This window comes from Mobula hypostoma, chromosome 3 (genome assembly GCF_963921235.1).
Source record: "Mobula hypostoma chromosome 3, sMobHyp1.1, whole genome shotgun sequence".
In the NCBI taxonomy this organism is placed as follows: domain Eukaryota; kingdom Metazoa; phylum Chordata; class Chondrichthyes; order Myliobatiformes; family Myliobatidae; genus Mobula; species Mobula hypostoma.
The window spans coordinates 72480462-72507004 of NC_086099.1; the positions used below are offsets into that span (position 1 = coordinate 72480462).

Consider the following 26543-nt stretch of genomic DNA (forward strand, 5'->3'; position numbering starts at 1 on the left):
CAATCCAATTTACTGCCTTATCTAGAATGCCGAGCGACTGAACTTCCTTGACTGGCCTCCCAAGCTGCACTTCGTCAGATGACTTGCTAAAATCCATGTAGAGAACATCCACTGCCTTGCGTACTCAACTTTCCTGGTGGTAACTTTTTCAAAGAGCTCTAATAGATTGGTCAGACATGGGAATACCATACATGAAGCCCTGCTGACTATTCTTAGTCAGTCCATGTCTATCCAAAAACTTGTATATCAGGTTCCCCTGAATATCTTCAAATAGCTTTCCCAAGGCTCACTGGCCTACGGTTTCCTGGTTTATTTTTTGAGCCTTTCTAGAGTAGCGGAACAACATCGGCTATCCTCCAATCCTCTGGTACCTCACCTGGCATTAAGGATGATTTAGATATCTCTGCTAGGGCCTTGGCAGTTTCTGAATTTGCTTCCCGCAGGGTCTGAGGGAACACCTTGTCAGGCCCTGGGGATTTATCCACTGTAATTTGCCTTAGAATAGCAAACACCTCCACCGCTGTATGCTGTGTAGGGTCCAGAAAGTTGATGCTGCTTTACCTCACTCCTATCCGTCTATCCGTCTCTTGAGTAAATACAGATTAAAAAAAAAAATTAAGTTTCCCGCCACCCCCATCTCTTTTGGCTCCACACATGGATTACCATTCTGATCCTCGGAGGAGCAATTATGTCCCTTGCAATCCTCTTGCTCTCAACATATCTATAGAATCCCTTAGGATTCCCCTTCACTTTGTCTCTAGGGCAACCTCATACCTTCTTTTAGTCCTCCTGATATATTTCTTGCATTTCTTAGACTCCATAATCACCGCATTTGTTTTGATCTGCCTATACCGGCCATGCACCTCCATTTTTTTATTCTTGATCTGGGCCTCAATATCTCTTGAAAATCAAGGTTCGCTGCACCTGTTATCTTTACCTTTCATTCTGACAGGCACATACACACTTTCTATTCTCAAAATTTCACTTTTGAAGGCCCCCCCACTTACCAAGTACACTTTGCCAGAAAACAGCCTATACTAATCCACACTTGCCAAATCTTTTCTGATACGATCAAAATTGGTCTTTTTCCAATTTAGAATCTCAACCCATGGACCAGACCTATCTTTTTGTATATTTATTTTTAAACTAATGGCATTGTGGTCACTGGTTGCAAAGTGTTCCCCTGCACAAATCCCTCTCACCTGCCCTGCCTTATTCCCTAATAGCAGATCAAGTATGGTGTACACTCTTGTTGGTACTTTGACACACTCTGTCCTATCTAGTCCTTTTACAGTATGGAAGTCCCAGTCAATATGTAGAAAGTTAAACTTATCACAGCAGTCTGCAATCTCTTTGCAAATTTGTTCCTCTAAATCAGGGGTGGCCCATCTTTTACATTCCATGCGTCAATTTTTTCACGCAGGAGTTCAGATGCACCATACAACTCTTGTACCCCTATTCAATTCTTGTAAAAATATGTTAATATAGACATTTTAGCATTTTTACATGATATATTGATTTAATATAAAAGCAAGCATTACTTAATGAGACTTCTTTTAACAAATATATTTTGTCTTCTTTTGATTTCTTCCTCTTTCTTAATCACATATTCTTTCTGTAACTCAGACCCAAGCACTAGCTTCAGTTTTCCTTCTATCTCAGTCTGATGTTGTGTTTTAGTGTCTATTAAGATCATGTCTTCTATTATGTGAGAAAGTGTTTTCACAAACGATGCACAACAGTTTTCCTGACGGACCCGCTATAAATAAGAACTCACTTTCCCACTGTTCATTGAATTCACACTTACTATCACTTTCTGCTTTGCTTTTGCACTGTGATGGGTAACTGAATGTAAAAACAAGGCTTAATTTTCAGAAAAAGTACAAAACTGCAAATGTTTACAAAGGACGAACAAGCACAACTCCGTAGCGCATGAGTGTCAATTGTAAACTGACTGGCAAAAACCGGCGACGCACCGCTGGTGCAGAAGCCTGGCGCCTCAGGATCAAACAAGTATGAAACATGTATTGAACAGTTATGGAACGACTGCAGAACGAAAGTCCTTCTTTCCTAGTTTGACTCATTGAACTTTTTCTTAAAAATTGAAAACAGATTAATATGAAAGAAGATAACATTCACCAAAAGATGTGCACGAAATAATAAAACCGCTAAAAAATTTGCTAAGTTTTAGATTTATTCTCAGTAAAACCCATTTCTAGTTCTAAGCTACTAGAATAGATTTTTTTTTTCTACAAATAGGTTTTTGGTCAATACTTTTTGCATGAGTAGGCTTACTTTTTTATTATTATCACTGGGGTGCAATGCACCACTTTTGGCGCATGTGCCATAGGTTGGCCATCCCTGCTCTAAATCCCTCATTAATATAGCCCCATTAACATAGTCATACCCTTCTTATTTTTCAGTTCCACCTGTAACGCCTCACTAGATGAGTTTTCCAGACTGTCCTGATGGAGCACTGCCATGACATTTTTCCTGACTAGTAATGCCACCCCTCCTCCTTTAATCCCTCCATGTCTGACGGCTCTTAAAAAAAATTGGAACACTAGAGTATTGAGCTGCCAGTCCTGCCCTTCCTGCAACCAAGTCTCACTAATGGTTACAATACATAATTCCACTTGTTGATTCATGCATTTCCTATGATACTTCTTGCTTTGAAATACACATAGCTCAGGACATTGGTCATATCATTCTCAACTTTTTGATTCCTGACTTTGTCTGAGGTCTTAATAACATCTGTCTCCACAATCTCTCTGCTGTTTGTTCTGGCACTCTGGTCCGGTTGAGGTGCAAACTGGCCCTTCTGTACAGTTCCCACCTTTCCTGGAGGAGAGCCCAATGATCCAAAAATCTGATGCTCTCCCTTTTACACCAACTCCTTAGCCATGTGTTAAACTGTATAATTTTCTATTTCTGGCCTCAGTAGCATGTGGCATGGGTAGCAATCCTGAGATCACAACCCTGAGGTCCTGTCCTTTAACATAGCAGCTAACTCCCTGAACTCACTTTGCAGAACTGCGTCAGTCTTCTAACTTATGTCATTGAACCCACACGGACTACAACCTTTGGCTGTTTACACTCCCGCTTAAAAATGCTGAAGACTCGATCTGTGATGTTGTTGACCCTGGCATCCGTGAGGCAACGTACCATTCAGGAATCTCATTCTTGTCCACAGGGCTTACTCTCTCATCGCTTTTACCACAGTTCGCCTCTTCTCACCCCTTCCCTTCTGAGTTGCAGTGTCAGACTCGGTGCTTGAGACCCGGCTGCTGTGACCTTTCTCTGCTAGGTCATTCCTCCCCCCTCCGCCGCCCCCACGCCCCAACAGTATCCAAGGTGATATACCTGTCATTGAGGGGGATGGCCTCAGGGGTACTCTGCACTGGCTATTTAACCCCCTTCCCCTTCCTGACTGTCACCCAGTTTCCTGTGTCTGCACCTTGGATGAAACTATCTCTCTATATGTCCTTTCTATCGCCCCCTCAGCCTCCCACGTAGTCTGGAGTTCATCCAGGTCCAGCTCCAATTCCTTAATGCGGAGTGTTAGAAGCTGCGGCTGTATGCACATCTTGCAGGTGTAATCATTAGGGACACTGGACGTCTCCCTGCCTTCCCACATCCCTCGAGGAGCATTCCACTATCCTGCCTGGCATCTCTACTAGTCTAGCTGAGCAAATATAAAGAAGGAAGAACAATAAACTTTGGGGGTGGGGTGGGGGGAAGCTCTATTTACAACTTATCGCTTTCTCTGACTGAAGCCTTGATGAGATAAAGCCCAAAAATCCCCACTCTAACTCTGTCCTCTCAAACAATGGCCGCTCTGACAATGGCCCTGCTTAGCTTTAATTTCTTCTTGCCAATCAATCCTGAATGCTGATTGACCACTGCTCTGCTACACTCCACACTGCCATGAGTCACTGCCTTTTCTACTCAGTCAATGAACCTGGGTAAACTACGTCTTCTCGGGCTTCTGATCTCTCATTTAGGCATGCAAACCTCCGAACCATAAACAGGTTTTGGTCATTTTGGAGGGCCTTTAAGAGAGTTTACCACAGAACCTGGAGCGAGATGAGATAATGGCGGGACAACAGGGAAATGTTGGAAACTGGAAAGGAACACACTGAGAATGAAGGTGTAGAAATGAGAGAACCACTTCAATCGGAAGTAGCTATTGACAGTACTGAGGCAGAGGAAGGAGGAGTAGAGAAATGGGTTGGAAAAATACAGGAGCTATGATAATATCTACTGTATCAGATCTGCTGGTCAGAGTAATCTTCAATGTTTCTGTCTCTGTGATCAAACTAATACAATTATATTTCTATTCTTTTAGCTTTGTAAATGATGCTGCTTCCTATGACATTACGAGGAAGAAGAAGGATTACTGTGGATCAGAATAAGTATGAACACATCTGATTATACCGACTGAATAAACTGCAATGGCAGGCAGTGCCAGATTGCTGGATATACAGATATGTTAGGAGGAATTTGTACATTAAGGAAGATGGAATGAGACACAAGTTGCCACAATGCTGTCGTCCAATGAGGCCAATAGCAGCATCATGGACTGGTTGACTGACATTCATCTGGACCAGTACACTGACAATTTCAGACAGTCTGGCTACAGTACACTGGCAGACTGTAAGCACTTAAATAATGAGATTCTTCTCCAGATTGGGATTACTCCAACAGGACATCGGAAAAGAATACTCAGACATTTGCACAACTTGTTTCCAAAAGCTGATGAGTTAAAACTGCCTAAATGCCCTGATGAATTGTTGCCCCGAGGTACAGAATCAGACAGCAATAACCAGGACCTTCCTGCACAGAGTTCACCCAAGGAAGAAGTTGTGAGCAGTCTCCCTGTCTCTAAACTGAGAACTATCTTTATTAAAGGTGATTTAACTTCAAACCCTACCGATCCAGTGAATGTTAGATTTATTAATTCAAAAGACAAACCTCCATCTCCCCAAATGCGGTGCGATGAAACACAGGAGCAATTTTTGCTTAGTAACAGTCCTAAAATAGTTGCATCAGAGAATGACGGTGCCTGCAGTAATCCATGTGAACCACAAGATGATGTGGATAGTAGGCCACCACTTCCACCGCGAGTTCATCAGGGAACACCGCCTCTTAAGTTCACTGGAGACAGGATGTCACTGCCTTCTGGTTCTGTTGATTCCTGCCAGTTTTCCTTCGCAGCTGAGCATTCCGCATCCGAGAAAACTAAACGTACATCGAGCAGTCCAAGGGACTCTGCTCTCATTGAGTTTCAAGGCGAGATGATCCTGAATGATTTCTATGATGGAATGCTGGGCACTTCAGAGCAGGTTGTTTCAGGTCCTGTGAAAGCGCCTGACTTTCGAAACAGACCAGTACCACAGCTCCCAAGTTCATGTGTAGTACAAGGAGTTATCCTAAACAAAACAGACAACAGGTATAGTAGCTTCCATTGTAAAACAAAACCAAATTTTGTCTTTTTCTGAAAGTGATCATACCGAAGGATCATGTTGCTTTTACAGGGCTAATTTGGCAAACTTGACATTGTCAAACATCAAAGTAATTGTGTGTTTGCAAATTTTGACATTACTGATTATGTTGAGTGAAATTTTATCTCCTGTTTCAGCAATAAGTTAAATACACATTTTAGCTTACTTTCATTTGACTTTGTTTTGAAATATTGAAATAAACTTATAATGAAATGATTTATTTGTAGACTGCAGACTGGGATCCTTGTCATTTGTGGAGCTGAATATTGCAAGTAACAAGAAAATGCTTGCTAAGTTACAAAGGCTATGTAAAATGTGTGAACACAAAAACTTCCTTTTGTTATTTGCATCTTTGACTTCTTTTCTGACTCTTATATAACCCTAATTTATTTATAATTTAGCGACCCAAATGGAAAACATACAGTATGATTGATTTACACAGGATTCATGTATTGTTTCCCTAACTGCAGCTATTTGCCAGAAACTCTCCCCTCCTTTACTTTCTCTATTTGCTCCAATCACTTCATGCTTGCAACCACTGACAGCAATCAGAACATTAATATTGCTTCCACTGAATCTCACTATGTCTTCTGCCCTTTGAGTTGTTCCCTCATCACCACGTCAGCGATTTCCTCTGGAGTGCAATGGTACTAAGGAGGCTCAGGATTCTGGGTGTGAACATATGAAGAGCCTTTGATGGATCTGGGTCTGTATTTACTAAAATTCAGAAGAATGAGGGGTGACCACTTTGAAACCTATTGAATGGTGAAAGGCCTTGATAGAGTGGATGTAGAGAGAATGTTTCCTATTGTGGGAGAGTCTAAGACCAGAGGACAAAGCCTCAGAATAGAGTGACATCATTTTAGTACAGAAGTGAGGAGGAATTTCTTTAGCCAAAGAGTGGTGAATCTATGGAATTCATTGCTGCAGGCAGCTGTGGAGGCCTGAGGTTTGAGGCAGAGGTTGATAGATCGTTGATTAGTCAGGGCATGAGGCGTACAGGGAGAAGGTGGGAGATTGGGGCTGGAAGTTGAATCAGCCATGGTGAAGTTATGGAGCAGACTCGACAGGCCAGATGGTCTAATTCTACTCCTATATCTTATGGTCTTATGGTATCATAGAATTGTAATGGCACCAGTGTAGCCATTCTCTCTGTTGAAGCCCACTGGCTTGTAATAGAACAGTTCCATATCATACTTGATGTGTGTGTTCTCTGGTCCGTGCCCAATGGTAATTTTTGTTACTCTACTCAAAATTTTGTAATGGGTATGGTAGTACAGCGTTCCAGTGCAGCTGACTACCAGAACCTGGACAGTTGATCCAAAGTCGCGCTCAAATCCCATTATAGCTTCTGGGGAATTTAAATACAAATAAATAAGTACTTATTGGATAAAAAGCCACAATATAGCGACCGTGACCATGAAACTAGCAGACTGCTCTTTTTCAAAATAAACTCGTATGACTAATTAATATTAACTAATAGAAAGAAATCAGTCATCTGGCCTTCGTGGGACTCCAGACACATCATATTGTTGACTCTGTAATTGTTGTTCTCTGAAAATGCCTCATCAGCCAATCAATTCATGAATAACACACGTTTGCCTGCAAGTGACATTCACATCCTGTGAATAAACAATAAAAAGAAATTCTGGCCATCGGTTTTGATGTGCCCTTCCTATTGTCATTCCAGACTTCACTGATGAATAAATAAAACAATTGAATGGTGTATATTTAAAAAAAAATGTTATTGGAATCAAAATCTAAATGTGTTCTGAGGTCTGTTGTAAACAACTGTACTAATTATATAGAAATTTGGTGATTTTTAACCTTTCTCGTTACACTGACTTACCATACAGTTGCTGAATTTTAGACCATAAGACATAGGAATAGAATTAGGCCGTTCAGCGCACCGAGTTTGCTCTGCAGTTCCATCATGTGCCTTCAAGTACCCTGAAACCAAGTGCTTAATAATTGAGTCCAACCATTGACCAGGCTAACAGCCGATAATTCCTTCCTTCTGCATCCCTCCCTCATTAGAGAATGGAGTGATATATGCAATTTTCCACTCTTCTGGAGCTATCCCTTTTAAAAAGTAGTGGTTGTGACCCAGTCCAGCACTGGTAAAGTCCTCCCCACCTTTGAGCATATTTACATGAAGCATTGTCGCAGGAAAACAGCATCTATCATCAGGGACCGCACCACCTAAGTTGTACTTTTTTTGCTGCTGCTGTGAGGAAGAAGATACAGGAGCCTCCAGCCTCATACCTCCAGGTTTGGGAACAGTTATTACTCCTCAACCATCAGGCTCTTGAACCAAATGTCAGTCAGCTCACTTGCCCCATCATTGAAATGTTCCCACCACCTATAGACTCACTTTCAAGGACTCTTCATCTCATGTTCTCAATATTTGTTGCTGATGTATTTATTATTATTATTTCTGTCTTTTTATATTTGCACAGTTCGTTGTGTTTTGCACACTGGCTGAATGCCCAAGTTGGTGCGGTCTTTTATTGATTCTATTATGGTTATTCTGTTCCGGATTTATTCAGTCTGCCTGCAGAAAATGAATATCAGGGTTGTATATGGTGACATAGATGTACTTTGATAATAAACTTATGTTGAACTTTGTAGCAGAATAATGAATTTATATTGTAATAATGACAATGAGAACGTGTACAAAATGTAAGTTGGACATTTAACCCCTTGTAACTGCTTTGCCATTTTGTAAGTTCGTTAGTGATTTTTTTTTACTTCTGCTCCATCCACTTGATATCCTGTATGAAAGACCAATACATTAAATTCATTAAGGCACAGTGGTGGAAAGAAAATCTGGAATATTAGGTCACTTGAGTGTTCTTATTTACTAATTTTAACCTTCTAGTGATATCAGGAGAAATCTTCCACTGTGTACTGTTTAGTTATACAATGTTAGCTGAGTAAGTGAGTACTGTACAGGGGTTTGTTGCTTCCTGTGTTTTCATTAATTGTTATAATCTCCAAGGATAGTGTGTCATGTTGAAAGACTTTGTGCATAATCCCTCAGGATATTGTAGTCACAGCTGTACACAGGGAACATTCATAGGCTTTTCCAGGAATGAGTGCACATTGGGTTTCATTCCCTCCACAAACTACACCCAGATGGTGAAAAACTTATTTTGTGGAGTAGACTGTGTGGATGGGACAAGGTCAGTAAACCCTAAGCTGGGGAAAGATTGAATTGAATTGACTTTATTTCTTACATCCTTCACGTACATGAGGAGTAAAAATCTTTACGTTATGTCTCCAACTTATGTACAATGTGCAATCATAGTAATTTATAATAATTTGTAATAAATAGAACAGTCAATGTAACAGAAATACACTCAAATCAGCATGAGTTAATCAGTCTGATGGCCTGATGGAACAAGCTGTCCCCGGAGCCTGTTGGTCCTGGCTTTTATTCTGCAGTACCGTTTCCCGGATGGTAGCAGCTGGAATCGATTGTGATTGGAGTGACTCGGGTCCCCAATGATCCTTTGGGCCCTTTTTTCACACCTATCATTGTAAGTGTCCTGAATCATGGGAAGTTCACAACTACAGATGCACTGGACTGTCCGCACCACTCTCTGCAGAGTCTTGCTATTAAGGGAGGTACAGTTCCCATACCAGGCAGTGATACAGCCAGTCAGGATGCTCTCAATTGTGCCCCTGTGGAAAGTTCTTAGGATCTGGGAGCTCATGCCAAATTTCCTCAACTGTCTGAGGTGAAAGAGGCGCTGTTGTGCCTTTTTCACCACACAGCTGGTATGTACAGACCACGTGAGGTCGTCGGTGATGTGCATGCTGAGGAACTTAAAGCTGTTTACCCTTTCAACCCCGGATCCATTAACGTTAATAGGAGTTAGCCTGGCTCCATTCCTCCTGTAGTCCACAACCAGCTCCTTTGTTTTTGCGACAGTGAGGGAGAGGTTGTTTTCTTGACACCACCGTGTCACAGAGATGACTTCTTCCCTGTAGGCCACTCTGTTATTGTTCCAGGCTTCCAGTGCTAGATCAGGAAAACCCTGGGGTAGGGGTGGGATCAGCAAAACCCTGGGATCGGTCAGTAAACCCCAGCTGGGAAGGGTCAGTGACCTGGGTTAGGTGAGTATTGCAGTGTTTTCCAGTAACTGATGGCACACCCGAAATTCAAGTTTACCGGAATGGCCCTATGGTTCTTGTTCTAAATGCACCTGAAAGCTTCTAGAGTACAAGCTCTTGTCATTTCTTGTTACAAAACCAGTTTAAAATAGAAAAAGAACAGAAATTCAGTTCTGGCCAAGATGTACCCACTGAATCAGAAAATCTGTTTATCTTTAATTGGAGTATTTTGGGCTGGATGATATGAGAAAGTTCTCTATTCGAGGTGTTCACTGAAGTGACCTATCAAATATTGAAAGGCCTAGATAGAGTGGACATAGTGTGGATGTCTCCAGTAGTAGGAGAGTCTAGGAACAGAGGGCACAATCTCAGAATACAAGGATGTCCCTTTAGAAAAGGGATGAGGAGGAATTTCTTTAGCCAGAGGATGGGTGAATCTGTGGAATTCATTGGTCAAATCATTGGGTATATTTAAAGCTAAGTTTGATAGGTTCTTGATTGTTAAGGGCATGAAAGGTTATGGGGAGAATGGGATTGAGGGATAATAAATTAGCCATGATAGAATGGCGGACTAGATTCAATGGACTGAATGGCCTAATTCTGCTTTTATGCTTTATGGTCTTATGATCTTTTCCCTTGGAATATAGCAATTTGCTGGCTTCCCAAGTGCTTGCTTTTTTTTTTTACAGTGCTTCCCCGGTGACTACAACTGAGCTGGTGAAAAGCTCCAGGCTTCCAATGAAAGAAATCACAGCTAGCTTTGATAGATAATGTCAAATGACTCAGATTGCCAATAGATGAGTGGGTGTCGAATGATGAGTTTCTTTCTTTCATGAGTATTGTGTGTTCATTCCTAATTGTGTTTGTGAAAGTGGAACTGAGCCACCTCCCCAACCTGTGAGCTACTTCAGGTGGTAGTTAGTAGTCAACCGTGGTCCTCTGATTCGAGTGTCGGAGTCCAGAAGGGTGAAAAAGAAGGGTGAAAAATTTCCCTCTGTGAAGGGTTTGAGGGCTTAGGAGATCTTGTAGCTTCAATATTGCCAGTATTGATACTTAAAGCTTATTCTATTTTTATTTTGTTCACTATTTTAAAATTTCCTCTGTGCTGTTGTGGGATTTGGATACACCTCCCAAAGTATTAGTCCAGCCATTTGGCCTAACAGTGCAGTTTGTGCAATGCATTAACTGGTATATGTGAGAGAACAAGTGGAATGTACCTGACACTGTCTCCTAAACCTCGGGGCTTGATCCCTAACAGTGACTTTCATATCACTGATATTGACCCCAGCTGGGACACTGAAGTCAATGAACAGTAGTATTACTCCACTTGATCGCCGTCTGCTCCAGCTAGACAAATATGCAGTTTCTACATGAGCAACATCAGCTGCTTCAGAAGCCACAAAACAGATGTGACCATAAGACCAGAATTAGAATCAGAATTTAGGAGCAGAATTAGACCTTTCATCCCATCGAGTCTGCTCTACCAATCCCTCTTGGCTGATTTATTATTCCACTCACCCCCATTCTCTTGTCTTGGCCCCATGAGGTTTGACACCCTTACTAGTCAAGAAACCATCAACCTCCACCTTGAATATACTCAATGACTTAGCCTGCACAGCCTGTCTGTGGCAATGAATTCCACTGATTCATCAACCTCTCACTAAAGAAATTCCCCCTCATCTCCGTTCTAAATGGGCATCTCTCAATTCTGAGGCTGTGCCCTCTGGTCCTACACTCTCCCACTGTAGGAAGCATCCTGTCTTCATGCACTGTGTCTAGGCCTTTCACGCTTCGATAGGTTTCAGTGACATCCCCCCTCATTCTTCTAAACTCCAGAGAGTACAGGCCCAGAGCCATCAAATGCTCCTCCTATGTTAATGCTTCCCTTCCTGGGATGATTCTGGTGAGCTTCCTCTGGACCCTTTCCAATGCCAGCACATCCTTTCTTTGATAGGCACCCAAAACTGCTCTCAATACTCCAATGTCTTATAAAGCCTCAGCATTACATCCTTCCTTTTGTATTCTTGTCCTCTTGAATGCTAATATTGCATTTGTCTTCCTTACCACCTCCTCAACCTGCAAGTCAACCTTTAGAGAATCCTACATGAAGACTCCCAGTTGCTTTGCACCTCTGATTTTTGAATTTTCTCCTCATTTAAAAAATAATCCACACCTTTATTCCTTCTGCTAAAGTGCATGAGTAGACACTTCCCTGCACCATATTCCATCTGCCACTTCTTTGCCCATTTCCCCAATCTGCATAAGACTTTCTGCAGACACCTTGCTTCCACAACACTACCTGCCCTTCCACCTACTTTTGTATCATCAGCAAATGTGAAAAGAAAAGGTTCTATCACCGACCCCTGCAGCACACCACTAGTCACAGGCAACCAACCAATAAAAGCCCCCTTTATTTCCACTCTTTGCCTCCTGCCAGTCAGCCAATCTTCTATCCAGGCCCTCTGAAAATCCAAATAAACAACATCCACTGACTCTCCTTTGTCTAACCTGCCTGCTAATTCCTCAAAAATTTCTAACAGATTTCTCAAGCAAGACCTCCCCTTTAGAAAACCATGCTGACTTTGGCCTATTTTATCATATGCTACCAACTAGCCCGAAACCTCATCCTTAATAATAGCCTCAAGTATCCTTCCAACCACTGAAGTCAGGCTAACTGTCCTATAATTTCCTTTCTTCTGCTTACCCCCTTCTTAAGGAGCAATTTTCAACTCCTAGGGAACAATTCCAGAATCTCGTGATGTTTGAAAGATCGTTATTAATGCCTTCACTATCTCTTCAGCTACCTCTTTCAGAACCCTGGGGTGAAGTCCATCTGGTCCAGGTGACATTTCAGCTTCCCATGGGCCTTGGTTTTTAGTAATAGCAATTGCACTCACTTCTGCCCCCTCACACTCGCATTTCTGGCATTCTGTGAGTGTCTTCCACCGTGAAGACTGAAACAGTTCATTTGCTATTAAGTTTGTTCTCTATTACTTTGTTTTCTCCCCCCCCCCCATTATTACCTCACCAATTTCACTTACAGCATGGAAACAAGTGATCCTCTCTCTTGAGAGACTGCCTGAAATGGAGGAGAATAACCTGTGACATAACTTGCTGAAGGTGTAAGCTTATAATGATACAGTGAGGTCAACAGGTCAGCTGGAAACTTCATAAATGACAAAGGAGCCTTAGAGTGGATATAGTGACATGAAAGCAGCCAACCAGAGAAGAAATAACTTGCTAGTTCCAATGTCAATCGAATCTTCTGGTAACACTGCTATAAATAACAGGTTGATTTATGCTCTGCTTTTATTTTCTAGGCATTGCAATTTAATCTTTGGAAAAACTATCCTGCTTTAATTAAGGGGAATTGCTGTTATTTTAATTACATGAGTATATGGATAGGAAAGGTTTAGAGGGATGCAAGCAAATGAGACGAGCTTAGGTGAGCAGCCAGGTTGGCATGGATACGTAGGGCCGAAGAGCCAAGTTTCTTGCCTTTTGATTCCCACCTGCTTTATTCTCATTGTAAGATATGAAGTACTACTTGTTTTAAAAACCATCTCTCAATTTACTACATGCTATCTGAATTATTCTATTTCTTACTTTTTCAAGAAATTTTATTGATCTCAATTATGAGCACCAACTTCCGGTGGTGAGTTTAATGGACAATCTGTGTGCAAATCTAATTTATTCTTCAAAGTAATTTGGGTCAATAACGTGTTTTTGTTTGTATGATACAAACAGCAGAGTGGAATGAATGGATGGTTAAATTGGCATCCCCTGAACATCCAGTTGTTGTATTAATAATATGCCTTCGCAGTTCTTGATTACATAAATTATGTTGTTTTCACACATGCAACAAGTTTCTCTTAAAGCAAATTTAACTGTGAGCTCTACTGCAACACTCACTTCTACATCCACTTCCACATCCACTTCCATGAAGACAAAACTGCATGTGTGATATCAAGTAATTGATCTTAACTGTGTTCCAGCAGTACACTGAGAAGATTAAGCTCTTGTTCTATCGTAAACCATCAACTCTGTTGTTTTTTTAAAAATGCAAACAACAGGAATTCTGCAGATGCTGGAAATTCAAGCAACACACATCAAAGTTGCTGGTGAACGCAGCAGGCCAGGCAGCATCTCTAGGAAGAGGTACAGTCGGCAACTTTGATGTGTGTAACTCTGTTGTTTTGCCATTGTTCCTGCAATCCCAATCATTGCAAAAAAACTGAGGATCATCACTGGTGCAGAACTGAGATATAATCCTGTATCTGACTCATTGCCAAAATCAGTTTTCATTTTCCCAACATTTTCTGCCATCACCACTATTTCCCTTCCCATATATTGTAACTCTTCTGTTCTGTTTTGTAACTTCAAAGCATTAAACTAATTCAAAAGAGGACAGGGCTGTCCAAAATGTAGGTCTAACTTCAAGTTTACTTTAAGTGAGGTGCACATGTATCACCTGGTAGTGTGGTGATGTATGCAATTCACTTATTTATACATATAGCCCATAATGAGTTATTTTAAATGAAGAGGAATACTTAATCAGCAACATATTTTACAAGATTATTTAAATGTAACTAAAATACTAAATACACAACACTCTTCTCTGCTGGGCTATAAACTCCAACTCAATGTAGCATGCATCTCTGTTATATCTCTAATATATTTTGTAGCCTGGGGAAAAGTACACGCTCAGGACAACAAAAACTTGTTCAGGTTTTAATTCCTTTATTGGTTTTTGATGTTTAAGTGCCAGAAGAGGGTCATGAAACAAAATGAATGAATTTACAACCAGTTCTTGCCGTTACAATCTCAGTTTAACTTTCGATCCACACCCTTGTGTATGGACAGAATAGCATATGCAGTAGGAAAATACCAGAACTAATACGGTACAAATACGGTAGTGGCAATCCTGAAGGAACATAATACAAACAACATTAGAATCCCACCCAGCCTGCATCTTATACATAACAGCGAAAAATCTAAGCGAATACATCTCATCTAAGACGTACACACGTGCTGAACTCCCGAACAGAGACTAAACATTCACGTTACGCGGTTACATGCACAATCAGTCCTGATACAATAAAGTTAGACAAAAGGTACACTTTGGCACAACTTTTACAAGGTATTGCCTGGTAGTTAAACTACAGAAAGACTGACCTACTTGGCTGGTGAGGAACTTTGCCCAAGCCACGCAATCCAGCATTGAGTTACTTACTCAAGAAAATCTAAAGCATCCACATGTCAAATATGTCAAATTACCAATATTCTTGATCCGCCAACAAGCATAAACAAATTCACATGGATATTGTCAATTAATGCTCACCTTTCCTCACCATGCCCAGCACACTCTGGGAAGAACCCAATCCCAACGCCTTACCACGTCTTCAGCAGAAAGCAAAATGGTTTCCCCACTGTCCCGCATGTGCGTAAGGACATCACCATCTCCCTTAAAGACACAGTCAACCATTCTAGCATTACCCGGATGACTGCCTAAGTACACTTTTAACGATGCTGAATAAGATCTGACGGTCACCCGGTTACATATATATCTCTAATACATTATATATTACAACTACTATATACGGACATTGACAGCATAGAAAACTTTAAATTGTCCCATTCAGGTGGAAAGATTTAATCACTGTGGAGGATTTCTTACTCTTGTGGAATAACATCTTTCCTGACAAGGGAAGTTAATCTGCTTGGCAGGTGAGACTTGTGGCTGTGGAAACAATCTTAGATTCTGGGGCCTATTCTGCGGTGGTTGTAAGAGTTATCTCTGAGACTGCAGGAAGTGGTTCTGATAGTGGAAGACAACTTTTTTCTTCCTTTTTCTTCTAGTTTGAGCATCTTGATTTTGTGAAGGTACACTTAGTTCGCTGGAGTACACTCTTATTAATCGTTTGGTTGCCCCCTTCAGGATCTTGTTTCTCATCTTCATTTTCTTATCCACATCATCATCTGTTTTCACATCTCCATTGACACGTTTCTTTCACAAACAACTTTCTGTCACCCACTTGAAGTTCATGCAATAACCTCAATGTGCATTCTGGTTCTTTATACTCACAAAAGCCAAATGCTTGCAGCTTTCCTGCAGCTCCGTGAACTCACTGCCAGCTTAAAACCAAGCCACATTTTGCAAGTAATTGCCTGATGAACATATCAGAAGCTTTCTCAGATAGGTTGCCTACAAAAACTGTTGTAGTCAGACCACTGCTTTTGTTACTTTCATGCTTCCTCTGAGCAACATGTTCCTTGCTTGGCCCAATATGTTTTCCAACCAAAGGCACAGAGTTTGGCACTAATATTGTACCTGTTCCTCTTCTGTTGGGCAATGGTTCATAGTATTCAGCATAGAGATTGTTGTGGTATCATCCAGTATCCTTATTAATTCCATTTCACTTGACTTCTTTGTAGCAGATGTGGCATGCAAATGGTGGATGGATGTCCAATCAAGTTGTAGTTGTCTCAGCCACTCAAGTCCCCAATAAGCTGGTCCTCCTGTTTTTACCACAACAGGCTCAATATGACTAGTTGGTTGTTGTAATACATAGTTACAGATGCCATTCCCACAGGAGTTATCTTTTCTTCAGTATAAATTCTTAGTTGGAAATCTGCAGGCTTCAGTTTGGAATCTTTGAAGTCCTGTTCAAACTCGTTTAGTGGAATGACTGGAACAGCTGAGCCATTGTTCAATTCCATTTTAATTAATTTTGCTGTTCACTTCTGGTGTAAGGCATATTGCTTGTCTATGGTTAACTTCCACGCTATAAATCATTATTATCAGATTTTTCATCAACAGCATGCAGATTAGTGCTCTTTTTGAGACTGCAACTTGACTCTTTATCTTTTTTTTCTGTGCAGTCCATTTAGTTTTGCCTGTCCAACAGGCTCAAGGGTCTCGGCCTGAAACGTCGACTGTACCTCTTCCTAGAGATGCTGCCTGGCCTGCTGCGTTCACCAGCAACTTTGATGTGTGTTGCTTGAATTTCCAGCATCTGCAGAATTCCTGTTGTCTTAGTATGTTCTACTTTGTTGCATTTTCTGTAAGTCGCACCTTTAAATCTGCATTTGATTGGTGTATGTGAGGCCCTGCCACAATGATAACACAATTTGTTTGGCATGGCTGGTTTCTGTTTAGTTGCTGTAATTTTATTCATGCTCACTTTCGTTCCTGACTGCAACTCAGTTGTATCTCTGTCTGCGGTTTCCATTGATGCAGTGATTTCAACTGCTCTTTTGTATGTAAGTTGTGCTTCAGTGATGAGCTATTTTTTGAATGCTTTCTTTTAATATTCCACAAACTAGATGATCTCTTAGTGTTCATTAAGCCCATTACCAAAATGACAATGCTCAGGCATTCTCTTTAATTCAGCCGTGTGTGCTGAAATAGACTTTTTTTTCTCCACTGCTGCTGAAGAGTTTCAGCCCAAAACGTCGACTCTGCTCTTTTCCACAGATGCTGCCTGGTCTGGGTTCATGCAGCATTTTGTGTGTGTTGCATGGATTTCCAGCATCAGCAGATTTTCTCTTGTTTGTGAAATGGACTTCCCTTCTTTTTGAATCTACTTATAAAACTTAGTGGTCTGCAATCAATAATGGATTTGGCTCTAAGCCTTCCTGCATAATTTTTACAATATCAGTAAAGCTCATCTCTGCGGTCTGGTTGGAGCAGTCAAACTTCGAAGCAAACTGTTAGCCATTAAACCCAATGCACTCAGCAAAATTGGTACTTGTTTCTCATTAGCTTCAAAATATTGCTGAATTAGCTCAGTATACAGTACGTATCCAGTTATCCTTTCTGTAATCAGACGTGTCAATTTTTCTAATATAGCCAGCCATTCTTGCTTTTTTTAATGATTATTATTACCCGGTACTCACTGCTTATGAACCTATGAATTCTACCATTTACTGCCATTTTTTAAAAAGCTGGATCGTGTCTTCCCTTCTGAAGAACACGTGCTTTTTGTAACTCAACCATTCCTTGCTGCGTTTTTTTTGAATATCTCACTATACTTCAACAGGCTGTAGACATCTTAGATTCTTTTGAAAACTACCTTATCGCCAATGTTATGTTTTGTCACTTCAAAGCATTGAACTAACTTAAAGGAAGACATGGGACTATGAAATGTAGGTCTAACTTCGAGCTTATTTTAAGTGAAGCATGCTGCATGTATCATGTGGTAGTGTGATGACAGATGTAATTCACGTATTTATGCATATAACCCATACTGAATTATTTTCAATGAACAAGAATGCTTAATCAACAACATATTTTACAGAATTACTTAAATATAAGTGGAATATTAAATATACCACATCTTCAGCGTGACTTTGTCACATCCATTTGGTCTTTCTCCACGTTCAAGCCTGTATGAAAACCTCTGTGCATTTTCACCCATCTCTTAATGAGCTCATGTTGGGGGCTTTGTTTATCCAAACTTGTTCTCCCTCATCATTTCACTTTAAATCTTCAAAAAAAAAAATTCCAAAACCATGTCATCTTGACTAATCATTGCCTTCTCTTTTTTTGTTCATTTTCTTTACCGTATTCCTTTTCCTTACCTAAATTAACTTCCCTTGCATCTTTGTTTTAGCTTAATATAATTACCACTATGATGTTTATGACTAAATTCTTTATTTAGTGGATAGTTCAAATTGATGAATACTCTTTCTAATTTTCTTGCACACTCACCGATTCAAAGTAGTCCGTGACCACTGGGCTCGGTCTGTATGCTTGCTCCCCCGCCCTCGCTTCCCCCCCTCGCTGTACCCCCCTCGCTCTACCCTTCCCTCCACCCTCTCCCTTTCCTCCCTCTCATCCTCATCGGCTGATGTCCAACACTGTTTACAATATCCAAGATGAGACCTAATTAATATTTCATAGATGTACTTACTGTAGCCTCCCTGCTCTTGTATGTTATGGCTCACCTGATGATTGTTTAGAAGCCTCAAGTCCATTCACAATGAAATGATCACCTTTTCCTGGTTTTGTATCTGCACAATATCTCTAGGTAAAGGAGTAGTGTTGCTGGGATTTGGGTGGTGATTGTGAAACCATCTGCAGATGTTCCTTTTCATCTCGCACTGTAAACATTGAGGGTTATAAGAGTTTGGGATTCATATGCTGTGCAGCTTGGGCTTGAGGTGAAGAATAGCCTCATAAGTATTTGGGGATAGAGTAGGAAAGTGAACACAGAAGCCTCTTATGAGCACAAGAAATAGAAGCAGGATTAAATATAAACTTTTATTCATAAAGGTTGGCTAATTTCCACATGATCCCATGCACCTTGATTTCTCTTGATATCCAGAAAGATAATCACTTTCTGTCTTGAGGTAATTCAGTGACTGGGCCTCCATGGCCTGCTTGTGTGGAAAATTCCAAAGGTTCGCTACAGACAGAATGAAATCTCTAAACCACACAATAGAAAACAATGAAAATGAGTCATCAACCAAGAGAAATGAAAAGAATCGAAGTAAACACAACTGAAAAGATCAAGTATGACTCAGGCAAACTGCTCAATTCGTTTTTCTTTTCTCATTTCTTATCTTGTTCTTGAAGGGCCAACTTGTTGAGACCCTGATGCCTCTGTAAGGGAAACCTCATCACCTTCTGCCCTGTGAAGACGTGTCAGAATTGAATTGTGTGTTACATAGTTTTTCTGAACTGCCATAGCAGATGTTCTAACACAAACTACTTCTCCATGCTTTCATGTGACCATTCGATATAATCTACCAGTTCCCACCATGAAAACTGGACTTGGTAAAATATTCTCTAATTACAGAATTGTATAAAATAAGAAAGCTTAATAGATATCAGTTAAAAAAAAATACTGTATCCCCCCCCCCCCCACCCCACCTAAGTTCAGCCTTCACAGCAATGGTTATTGATCGTGTGGGTAGTCAAAGGCTTTTTCCCAGGGCTGAAATGGTTGCCACAAGAGGACACAGGTTTAAGGTGCTGGGGAGCAGGTACAGAGGAGATGTCAGGGGTAAGTTTTTTACTGAGAGAGTGGTGAGTGCGTGGAATGGGATGCTGGCAACTGTGGTGGAGGCGGATACGATAGGGTCTTTTAAGAGACTTTTGAATAGATACATGGAGCGTAGAAAAATAGAGGGCTGTGGGTAACCCTAGTAATTTCTAAGGTAGGGACATGTTCAGCACAACTTTGTGGGCCGAAGGGCCTGTATTGTGCTGTTGGTTTTCTGTGTTTCTATATCTTTTGGGGGATTGAGGGGTGGGAGAGTTTACTTAAAAATAAATACTCATCAGATGGCTGGAGATCTAACTTAATGTTTCCGTTCCCACTCAGCAGGTCAGACCAAATCAGTGGGAATGGAAACAATGTTAACATTTTAGACCTTTTATTAAAACCTGCAGAGTTAATTCTTCATGTTTTCAGATGTTTTCTGGCCTGAGTATTTCTTGCATTTTCTACTTTTAAGAGGTAGTATATACCTTGCTTTCTTAGGGTTTTGGATTTTTGAAGTGAGTCTGCATCAAATTTCCAAAAGAGTAGTGAAAATGAAAAGCTCGATGTCTGATGATATATCTATATATGGAGCACGCCTCCTCTTTCTATGTTTAGAACTTTGGTTTCACACTTCCTCAGTAATCGACTTCATGTTCCAAAGAGCATAGGCGTGAAACAGGCCTTCTAGCTGTCAAGATGGTTAACTTTATGGTCACAATAATGCATTGGCAGTTTGGGTGCATGGTTGAGGGGTGAATTTTTGATCAACGCAAATATATTGTCCGTGTTAAGTTTCCAATATATTATTTAATTTGGATAAGGCTAGGAATGTGAAGTTAGCAAATTATTGAAGGTTGTGCAGTTATTTTGGTCTTAATTTTGTATAACATAAATTTCCCACAAAACTGTCCAAGACACAGAGCGAGGAAGTATACTTAAAAGTTTCACACACAGAATGCTGGAGGAACTCAGCAGGCCAAGCAGCACCTATGGAAAAAAGTATAGTTGATGTTTCGGGCTAAGATCCTTCGGCAGGACTTAAAAGTTTGCCTTTGATATGCTTATTATTTTCAGCCTTGCTTGCTGCATTCTTTTCATTTCTCTTCACTGATTACTCATTTCTAATAACATTGTGTACTGTGCCGTTTAAAGATTTCATTTGCTTTCATCGGAGACTGGTGTTTACAGGGGCAATGAAACCCCCCCCCCACCGCTATCTGTATGGAAGGGTTCTTCACTGCTGATTCCGTAGCATTTTGTTTTTGAGTTGGGATGTTAGTCCTGAGCTGAACCCCCAGAACTGGAGGAATGGTGGACCACTCTTTTTGGCATAGATGATCCTACCAAGAACGAAGTCCTCGGGCCTGATTCCAGCCAGTGGAGTTTTCCGAGTCATTGAGGCATGCAAGCCTCCAAATCCTACGACAAGGTTGTGGTCTTCTTGCCGGTTTTCTATTCATAGAACTTCAGGGATTTTTGTGAGGTATCTCACGTGTCTTGTCAATGTGATCATATGGATGTTTAGGGGAACATGTAATACTATAGTTTAACTTGACCTTTTACTTAGTAAGAACCTGGATGGATTTTTCCTGCACTGCCTTAGTCTATCAACAAGCTAAGCACACTGAAGCAAATTACTTCCCTTTTGCTACATTGTCTCCTGAAGCACTAAGGCTTTCCTATTGTGATAAGCAGAGAAAGAACTGCACTTCATAAACAGACAAGAGATTCTGCAGATGCTGAAAACTCAGAGCAACACACACAAAATGCTGGAGAAACTTAGCAGGTCAGGCAGCATCCATGGAAATGAATAAACGTTCAGTGTTTCAGGCCGAGACCCCATCTTCAGTACTGGAAAGGAAGGGGAAGGATGCCGGAATGAGAAGGTGGAGGGAGGGGAATAAGGACGTTAGAAGGTGATAGGTGAAGCCGGGTGGGTGGGGGAGAGGGAATGAAGTAAGAAGCAGTGAGGTGATAAGTAGAATAGGTAAAGGGCTAGAGAAGAAGGAATCTGATGGGAGAGGTGAGTAGACCATGGGAATAAAGGAAGGAGGAGGAGAGGTGATAGGCAGGTGAGGAGAAGAGGTAAAAGGCCAGAGTGGGGAATTGAAGAGGGAAGGGGAGGGAGTGGGTAAATATCGGAAGTTGGAGAAATTGATGTTTGTGCTATCAGGTGAGGAGCCATCTAGACATTATGAAGTATTGCTTCCTCACCCTGAGAGTGGCCTCTTCATGGCATAAGAGAAGGCCGAGGTCTCCACATGTCATTATGGGAATGGGGATAGAAACTAAAAAAGGTTGATGATTGAGAAATTCCGCTTTTAGTGGATGGAATGGAAGTACTTGACCAAGCAGTTGCCCAAACTACGTTGAGTCTCACCAGTTTAGAGGAGAGCACATCAGAAGCACCAGATATAGTAGATTACCCCAGCAGATTTGCAGGTGAAGTGTTGCCTCACCTGGAAGAACTGTTTGGGGCCCTAAGTGGAGGTGAGGAAGTGAATGGGTAGGTGTAGCACTTCTGCAACATACAGGAATAAATGCTAGGAGGGAGAGCAATAGGGAGGGACGAATGGGCAAGGGAATCATGGAGGAATGTGGAGAGTCTGGGGGGGGGGGTTAAAGATGTGTTTGGTGGTAGGGTCCTGTTGAAGATGATGGAATTTATGGAGAATTATGTGGTGGATGTGGAGGCTTATAGGATGGAAGGTGAGGACAAAAAGAACTTTCACTGTTAAGGTGGCAGGAAGATGGGTTGAGTGCAGATATTCAGGAAATGGAGGAGATGCAGGTGAGGGCAGTATCAATGGTAGTGGAAGGAATACCCCTTTCTTTGAAGAAGGAATACATCTCTTATATCCTCTCTGTAGGAACAGATGCAGCAGAGACAAAGGAATTGAGAAAAGGAATGGTATTTTTGCAGGGTAGGAAGAGGTATTGTTAAGATAGCCGTGGAAATCAGTAGATTTATAAAAGATATTGGTAGACAATTTGTCTCCAGAGTTGAAGACAGAGAGATTGAGAAAAGGGCGAGAGGTTTCAGAAATGGACCAACTGAATTTAAAGGCAGATTGGAAGTTTGGAGATAGAGTTGGTGAGCTCAGCATGGGTAAATGAAACGGCACCAATATAATCGTTGGTGTAGTGTAGAAAGAGTTGGGGGCCATGAATGTGGAAAGATTGGAATATGGGCTGCCCACATAACCAATGAAAAGTCAGGCTTAGCTGGGTCTCATGTGGTTGCCCGTGGCTACCCCTTGAGTTTTCAGGGAGTGAGAAGAGTCGAAAGAGAAGTTGTTGAGGGTGAGGACCAGTTCCGCCATTTGGAAGGTGGTAGAAGTGGAAGAGAACTGGTCAGGTCTGTTGTAGAGAAAGAAACAGAGAACCTTAAGGCCTTATTGATAGGGTATAGAAATATATAGGGACAAGATATCCACGGAGAATTGTAACAACCAAGTTGTTGAGAAGCTTGAGAACGTGAACCTTCATGGATTTAGAATGGAAGGGACTGAACCAAGGGGGATAAAATGGAGTTGAGGTATGGCACTTGCCTCTTTTCATTGCAGGGGCCAAAATAGATCTGATCCAAGAAGGTTCCATGGCATTTGAAGTAGTTACTTGGTTTTAATAATGATCATTGCTGTACATTGTACACTTAGACCATAAAATACAGTGCTTATGAAAAAAATTCACCCCTCCCCCAGAAGTTTTCATGGTTTATTGTTTTACAACATTGAATCACGGTGGATTTAATTTGGCTTTTCTTTGACACTGATCAACAGAGAAAGACACTTTCTTGTCAATAAAAACAGATCTCTCCAAAGTGATCTAAATTAAAGCATAAATATAAAACACAACATAATTGATTGCATAATTGATTTAATATGACACACCAAATCATCACTGGTGCAGCCAATTCATTTTAGAAGTCACATAATTAGTTAAATGGTGATCACCGTGTGCAGTCAAGGTGTTTCAATTGATTGTAGTAAAAATACATCTGTATCTGGAAGGTCCAACTGCTGGTGAGTCAGTGTCCTGGTAAAAACTACATTATGAAGACAAAAGAGCACTGCAAGCAACTCTGGGAAAAGGTTATTGAAAAGCTCAAGTCAGGAGATGGATTAGAAGAAAATTTCCAATTCACTGAATATCTCTTGGAGTACAACTAAGTTAATGGTCAAGAAATGGAAAGAATATGACACAGCTGTAAATCTGCCTAGAGCAGACAGTCCTCAAACACTGAGTGACTGTGCAAAAAGGGGACTAGAGAGGGAGGCCTCCAAGAGACCTATGACCGCTCTGGAGGAGTTACAAGCTTCAGTGGCTGAGAGGGAGAGACTGTGCATACATCAACTGTTGCCTGGGTGCTTCACCGGTATCAACTTTATGGCAGAGTAGCAAAGAGAAAGCCACTGTTGGGGAAAAGAAAACTGTCATGAAATTTTGGATAGAGTTTTCCATTAGGCATGTGAAGTCAAATGGAAGAAATTTCTATGGTCTGATGCAACCAAAATTGAGCTTTTTGGCCATCACAATAAACACAATATTTGGCATAAACCAAACATCGCACATTATCAATAACACACCATGCCTATCATGCAGCATGGTGGTGGCTACATTGTGCTGTGGGGATGCTTCACTGTAGCAGGCCCTGGAAGGCTTGTGAAGGTAAAGGGTAAAATTAATGTGGCAAAATACAGGGAGGAAAACCTGATGCAGTCTGCAAGAGAACTGCAGCTTGGGAGGAGATTTGTTTTCCAGCAAGACAATGACACCAAGCATAAAGCCAAAGCTGCACAGGAATGGCTTAAAAAACAACAATGTTAATGTCCTGGAGTGGCCAAGTCAGAGTCCAGACCTCAATTCAACTGAGAATTTGTGGCTGGACTTTAAAAGTGCTGTTCATTTACGATCCCCATGCAGTCTGACAGAGCTTGAGCAGTTTTGTAAAGAAGAATGGGGAAAAATTGCAGAGTCCAGATGTACAAAGCTGATAGAGACCTATCCACACAGACTCAAGGCTGCCAAAGATGCTTCTACTAAATACTGACTTGAAGAGGGTGAGTAGTCAATTATTTTGTAACAAGTTTAGACCAATTAGTAGAAATTTGCTTTCACTTTGACACAGAAGTCTTTTTCTGTTGATCAGTGTCAAAATAACCAAATTAATTCCACTGGTTCAAGTTTCTCAAGGTGTCTGCTACTCAGCTGGGTGCAGTCTTTCAATACATCTTTATTCTGAGCCTGAGCCTAGGGAGGGTCCCTGTGCTGTGGAAAATATCCTAGTTCCAGTACCCAAGAAGACGTGACCCACCATGTCCAATGACTACAGACCAGTGGCACTGACCTCACATGTTATGAAATTATTAGAAAGACTGGCCCTGATATGCCTCCAGACCATCATAAATCCATCACTGGACCCCCTGCAGTTTGCTTACCAACTACGTATTGGAGTTGAGGACACCATTACCTTCCTGCTTCAACAGGCTTACACTCATCGAAGTAAGCCAGGTAGCTCTGTGAGAATCACGTTCTTTGATTTCTCCAGTACTTTTAACACCATACAACCTGCTTTACTAGGGAGTAAGCTCATGGAGATGTAGTTGGGTGCTCTACGGGTAGCCTGGATTAGAGACGGCCTGTCCAGATGGCCACAGTTTGTGAGATTGCAGAGCTGTGTATTAGATACTGTGGTTAGCAGCACAGGGGCACCTCAGGGGACTATCTTGTCCTCCTTCCTGTTCTTTGTCTACACCTCGGACCTCAGATAGCACTCAGAGTGCTGCCACCTACAGAAGTTTTCGGATGTTTCGGCAGTTCTGGGTTATATCAGCCGGGGTCAAGAGGCTGAGTACAGAAGAGTGATGGGCAACCTTTTTGAGTGGTGTGGGCTGAATCACCTGCAGCTGAACATCACTAAGATTAAGGAGTTAGCAGTGGACCTCAGGAAGGTGAACGCATCTTGCAGTCCCATCTCCATCAAGGGTAAAGTTGTCTGGGACTACAAATACCTGTGAACTCACCTGGACAATAAACTGGACTGGACTAAAAATACAGGGGCTCTGTACAAGAAGGGACAGAGACGGTTGTACTTCCTGAGGAGGCTTCGGTCATTCAGCGTCTGCAGTGGTACGCTGCAGATGCTGTACGACTCAATGGAGGCCAGCATTCCAATCTACGCGGTAGTTTGCTGGGGCAGCAGGGTGAGAGCAGCCGATACCAAGAAGATCAGTAAGCTCATCAGGAAGGCTGCTTCTGTTCTGGGGGTGGAACTAGATTCTCTAGTGGTTGTGTCTGAGAGGAGGATGCTGCAAAGATATGGAGTATTGTGGACAAACCTTCTCACCCCCTCCATGACACACTGGACAAGCAGAGGAGCACCTTTAGTAACAGGCTGATTCCATCGAGGTGCACCACTGAACCCCACAGGAGATCCTTTCTCCCTGTGTCTATAAGACTCTACAAGTCCTCCTCCTGAAGTATGTAAGTTTCATTGCACATCTGTATTTTGTACTATTTAATGCACATTTTGTAATTTTTCATATCTCAGTGCTTACATTTTGTATTGAACAACCTTGCAGCAATAATTTCATTCAGGATAAATAAAGTTTTGTTTTATCTTATCTTAAAACATGAAAACTTCTGTGGGGTGGGGGGAGAGAAGTGCTGTGATTACTTTTTATAGGCACTGTAATTTGGACTAAGTTGGAACCTAGGGTTGTGATGAAAAGTTAATTCTCGGACAGGAGAGAGGTAAATACTGATGTTTCCCCGGGATTATTGCCTGTGCCTTACTGTTTTGATGTATATAAATGATATGATCTTGTGGGAAAAAGCTCCACTTTCCAGATTTGAGGATGATAAACAAAACTGTCAGCATTGAAGAGGATAGTGATAAACTGCAGCAGGATATAGACAGACAGAA

General features: G+C 41.4%; 1 protein-coding gene across 3 annotated transcripts in view; it reads left to right on the top strand.

Annotated features, from left to right (window-relative positions):
• Positions 1-26543, top strand: part of arap2 (ArfGAP with RhoGAP domain, ankyrin repeat and PH domain 2) — a 396901-nt gene that overhangs the window by 56408 nt on the left and 313950 nt on the right. For all 3 annotated transcript variants that reach the window (XM_063043320.1, XM_063043318.1, XM_063043319.1), the window contains one exon: positions 4349-5452. In XM_063043320.1, coding sequence (XP_062899390.1) covers positions 4545-5452 — 908 coding nt within the window. In that variant the 5' untranslated portion in view covers positions 4349-4544. The remainder of the gene's footprint in view (positions 1-4348; positions 5453-26543) is intronic.